Source organism: Triticum urartu, chromosome 6A (assembly GCF_056163025.1).
Source record: "Triticum urartu cultivar PI428250 chromosome 6A, HENAU_Tu73, whole genome shotgun sequence".
NCBI lineage: Eukaryota > Viridiplantae > Streptophyta > Magnoliopsida > Poales > Poaceae > Triticum > Triticum urartu.
The window spans coordinates 180,981,499-180,987,024 of record NC_141878.1 but is presented as its reverse complement, the minus strand read 5'-3'; the positions used below and the strand labels follow the sequence as shown (position 1 = coordinate 180,987,024).

Here is a 5,526-nt window from a genome sequence, read left to right as displayed (position 1 = left end):
TAGTACCAGTTTGGTGTCTTGAATGCGTCTATGATGTCTGAAAACACGGCAAATGTAGTTGATCAGACATGGTTAGTGAAAGTTATCGTTCTTTTTCGTTTAGCTTTTTGGGTTTTTTGCATTGCTAACTATATTGGTTAGCATGATAGTTCGTACGCAGCCGTAACCGTGCGGTTTTTGCACATGATTGTTTCAACTTGTTTTCCACAGTTTGCACACAATACAACATGTGTGGACTAAAATGCATTGAATGAACACGGAAATCTACACGATGGCAGACTTAGTATAAATAACATGGCATATTCAGTAGAACTAACATGGTAGATTCAGTAGAAAAGGCATGGCAGATTCAGTGGAACAGGCATGGCCGATTTGGTAGAAAAGGCATGGAAAATTCAGTACCACACACGGGGCAACTGCAGTTATTCATTCATGACATTTTCCTTCAAATTCTGATACCCCTCCAGAGTCATTCTTCCATTTTTAAAAATTTAGAACGTCTATCTTACAAAAAATGTCACCAACAACCAAGTCACAGTGCTTCAATGTTGCTTACGGATTGCCCAACCCTTTGTTTGTTTTCTTGTGTTTTGCTTGAATCTCCAATCCCGATTTGTATCTTATCTCTTTTGGACGCCCCTTTGTGATGGAACGGGGTGGGTTCCTGACCTGGGTTTGTGTGCTTGCTGTTCTAGATCCTACCTCTGAGTTTTCAGATGATGGCCCCGTGGACGAAGGCACAGCTTTCCTCTTCTTGATCTCATCAAGCTCTCTTTTCAGTGCCTTCTGGTGTTTTTCTGCAACCCTCGCTGTCTCATCACTCTTGCAAGCTTCATCTATTAGTTCAGCATTGTTCTTTGTCAACACAACGTGCCTCACGGCTTCCATGGTTGACTCTGGTCTTTCATCATGCATAGCCAAAACTGCATTTGATGTTTGTGGCCCCAACGCGTTGTCATCGTCCCAAGTCCATCGCCGCCGTATGAAATGGAGGGGCATTCGTGTCACCGCACTCATGTCCATTACTTTTAGTATGTGACAGCACACAATCCCGTCCTGTTCGAATTTGCAGCATTGGTAGTAGTATTCGCCTTCGCTTATCGAGGCCTTCACAAAATAGTTCCTTCCTTTGTCTGGGTCTTCAGGTTCTGAATCCGACATGCCCAAGAGAGAACACACCTTGAACATATGTTCGTCCACCTGGTAAGCTGTGTACATGCCGTCCCTCTTTATTTCTTCCTGGAATCTGCAAGTTTTTTTGTGGTTTTTGCTAAACTCTTATATGATGTTTTGTAGCACCTTATGCTGATGTAGGCTGTAACGTAGCAAAGGCATTTAAAATGAATGATGGCATGGAAATCCTGATTTTTGCCCACATCTGTTCTTGTGTTGTTTGTTTCCATACGGCAACTGCATTATATTTTCACATGGCAAATGCATAACATTTTAATTGGCAAGTGCATTACATTCCATCATGGCAAATGGAACTACAGTTCATTAAACATGGCAACTATAGTTGATTTCACATGGCAACTACAGTTCATTAAACATGGCAACTACAGTTCAGTAAACACGACAACTATAGTTGACTTCACACAGCAACTACATATCATGATTACCCTGTACTCAATGGCTACTTTCAACATATCAACATTTCAAAAAATCTGGCAACTGCATTGCATTCTATATGGCACCTACTACCTTCATGCTTTGTGCAAATAAGATGGTAACACAACTGACTTACTTGTTAAAAAAATTGTTGGTATATGTCTTGCTCATCTGCCTCTCCATTGGTAAATATGTTAGCAATTTAGGCTGCTTGAGCACGGTGTTTGCTTCTTGCTGCATCTCAGATCCCAGTATTTTTTGTTGCAGAGCTGTGTATTGCTTGGCAAACTACATCAATGAGTTGCCAGGGCTCACGTACCGCTTCAGAACAGCATTGAACCCCTCGCTGCGCTGCATAGTCTGCAGAAATGGGAAGAAGCACTGCATGAAGTAGGCCGGCACCCAATACATTCACTTCTCTCATAGGCTAGCAAGCGTCTCGTTGTCTTGAACTCGATATATTTCAATCATAGCTGTCCAGCTCTGTTCAAACTCCTCCATCGTCAAGCTGTAGTCCACGCACAACTCGAATGCCTTGTGCAGCTCTGGATGGTCAACAAAGAACGGTCCTAGCGTCTCCTCAGCCTTCTTTATAATATGCCACATGTAGTGCCTGTGCACTGCCAACGGAAAGACCTCCTCTATGCCTGCACGCATGCTAAAATCCTGGTTTGTTATTATGTTCATCGGAGCAAGTCCACCCATGCACTCCAAGAAGGTTTTGAACAACCAAGTGTTCCCATCCGTGTCTTCATTCCGAACGAGCCCGCATCCAAACTGCAATGACTTATTGTGGTTATTTATTCCTATGAATGGAGCACAGGGCATCTTGTACATATTAGTGAGATATGTTGCGTCGAACGAAATGCAATCTCGGAAATGTTTGTAGGCTCTTCTTGCAGAACCATCCACTCAATACATGTTCCTGACACGGTCCTCATCATCCAATCTTATCCTGTAGAAGAATTCTGGATCTGCTTTTGCTTTCTCATCAAAGTAGGCTATCATGTCTTCTATGTCAGCCAACCTGCTCTCTCTACGATACTTTGACTTTAGGTTTGTGACGTCTACCGGTATGTAGGGCATGCTACTCAGTCTACCATCTCCGCTGTGGATGAGGGACAGTATTTGGACCATTCTTGATGGACCGACGTTACAATCATGTAGCAGCTTTATGAATTTCTTCTCGAGGGGGGTGAATCCTCTGTGGGCGCTCAAAATTTTTACCAGGTCAAACTTCTTTATGAGTTTGTGGTTGTACTTGTCAAAATATTCAGTTACCACCCACCGTGCCCCATCTACGTTTAGCTTACACCGGACAGGGCATTCTGTCTTGACAATGATACCTCTCTTTCGTTCCGAAATGACAGGCGCAACACCTTTACCCTTCTTGTTCCTTCGTGCCTTGTAGCACCTCATCTCACCTCTGTTGTACTCGTTAGTTTTCTTAATTTTCCTATGGTATTCGGTGTTGACTACAAACCCATGGAACATTGCATATCTCTGGTAGAATTCCTTGGCATCTTCGAACGAATCAAATCTCTGCCCAACATACGGTGGCTGAGGTACCATGATTTCTGATTGCCCATCTTCTTCATCCCCTTATGCTTCGTCATCAGTTTCATCATTCACTTCAGTATCGGCAGCTGTTTCATCTGCTTGAGTGTTGCCTATGCTGGTGTGCAAAGGTGTGCTTGTCGGCATTGCTGGAACGATTGCCATTTCCGACACTGACTCTGCATTGTTTGTGGCAGGATTGTTGGCTGGCTGGTGGAACGCTTCTTCCGCGTGCTCAGAGGATCCCGCAGTAGATGTCCCCGCGCTGCTGTTGATTGTAGTTGAAGGTCCTGCAATAAAAAATAGGTACAGGTGTAAGCATTTCTTAAATGGCATGTTTATCATAACGTAATACAGCAACTACATGTGATTTGGCATGACATCATTCACACAGCAAGCCGTGGAATCTGCATATGGCCATGCATGGCAATTGTAGTTTTCCAGTCATGGCAGTTACAGTCCAACAAACATGGCAACTATTATTGCCAATACATGGCAACCAGCATCTTTTAGCATCAAAACTTGGATTCTACAGCCATGACAGCTACAGTCCAACATACATGGCAACTACTGTTGCCAAGACATGGCAACCAGCATCTTTTAGCATCAAAACTTGTATTCTAGGTACGAGCTCACTAGTCAAATGCGATCAATCATGAATGCTGCACACAATCATATAGCAGTTGGCAAATCCTGAAGACAATAGATGACTTTTTGCACGCGACCACTTGGTAGCATTTTTTGTTTGTTTTTTCCACCACCACCATGACAAATCTACTTTTCCTCCCATGCTTTTCCCACAAAAGCTAATGCACTACTGTTTTTCTCTTTCACATTTTTTACCTTGTTGTGCCGCATGTGTTGATCGTATCTAGTTTGTCATTCCAATTTGATGTGCTCTATCTACAAATGCGTTGGCCTGCAACTGTGAAGCTTGCCATGAGACATTTGCCGATGTGGTTCCACCATAACAACCTGTGATCATTTTAGCAGTTGGTCAATGCATGGCAACTGTAGTTTGTACAACATGGCACATGTAGTGGTGCATCCATGCCACACAGATTTGTTCACACCTGTCATCCACAGTTGTTTAGACATTTTGCAATCACATTTTATGACACATGGCAACTGCAGCTGTCCAGGCATGGCAACTGCAGCTGTCCAGGCATGGCAACCCCAATGTCACCTATGTTCCTTCTCCTAATTCACTGTCCACAACTTCACTTCATGGACTCACCTATGTACGACGTTGATGGCAGGTACATGATTGCCGCCTGATGCCACATGCTGCATGAAGGTCCTAAATTTTTCCCATATAACTCGTGAGTCTTTTTCCATCTTTGCAAGTTTAATTTCATGGCCACACTAGTATGTTTGTTTTTCGTATGCGTTATCTTGATTTTCCACATTAGCTACTTGAAGTTGGTCACCCGTACATTTGTCAGCGTTAGCACCCTGTGACTGAACTTGCCATGGTATCCCCCTGAGTGTGGTTGGATCATAAGAACGTGCGAAAAATGACATTGTAGGACATAGGTAGAATGGCACCTTCCTCGTCACAAACATGGCAATTGTTCCTTTTTTTAAATCATGCACCATACCGATGCCCACGTACTGCTCTAGTAGTGGCAGCAAAGGTCCTGCAGAAATGAGTTGATTGTACTCTGCTGCATCCCAAGGGGGCGTTTCTGGCCTTTGAGAAAACCTAGGATTAGTGCCGTCTTCGTGATTCATTCTTCCGCTTTTTTCTGCCACTGTGTTTTCTGTCACTTCATGAACAAGAACGCATCAATAATCCGCAAAATGCATTATTGTTGTTTGCACATAGAAGATAACACGGCAATCTTATCACATTTCCTGCGTCGGCAACCAACACATCATGGCAAGTAGGACATGCACATTCATTCTCTTTTCTAAAATCTGGATGCCAGCTATCATTTTGAAGCGATGGCAACAACCAGTAAAATAGGATGGCAAGCAACAACATAACGTGGTGGCAACTAACGAGAACGATAGGTAGCAACTGATGCTAGATACAAGTGGCAATTATTTTTCCTCCCTCCCTATGCCAAATTCCTCCTTTCTCTCCCTATTTTTAGTGATTCCTACGCATCCTTCAGTACCAACTGCTCGCACCAAGCCAACCCAGAAGCTTAGCTCAACTCTAGTACAGAATATGGCAAATCTGGTGTATTTTGGTGGGCAAATGTGAATACACACAAAAACCATGGTGTGTTTGCCCAGACAGCATGGATCTAGTTGCCATCTTCATGGGCAATCTGCAATTTCAAATTTCTGGACAGAAGAAGGCCGAGAAACAGAGGGAGATTGAAGATCCACCTGTTTTAGATCATCGTCTTG

The 5,526-nt window shown here is 43.4% G+C and overlaps 1 protein-coding gene across 1 annotated transcript; it reads right to left on the bottom strand.

Moving 5' to 3' along the window:
• Positions 1–2,520: 2,520 nt before the first annotated feature.
• LOC147964663 (protein FAR1-RELATED SEQUENCE 5-like) lies at positions 2,521–3,180 on the bottom strand. The gene has a single exon (XM_087530093.1). The coding sequence runs from the start codon at positions 3,178–3,180 to the stop codon at positions 2,521–2,523; it is 660 nt and encodes a 219-aa protein (XP_087386219.1).
• Between the last annotated feature and the right edge of the window lie 2,346 nt (positions 3,181–5,526).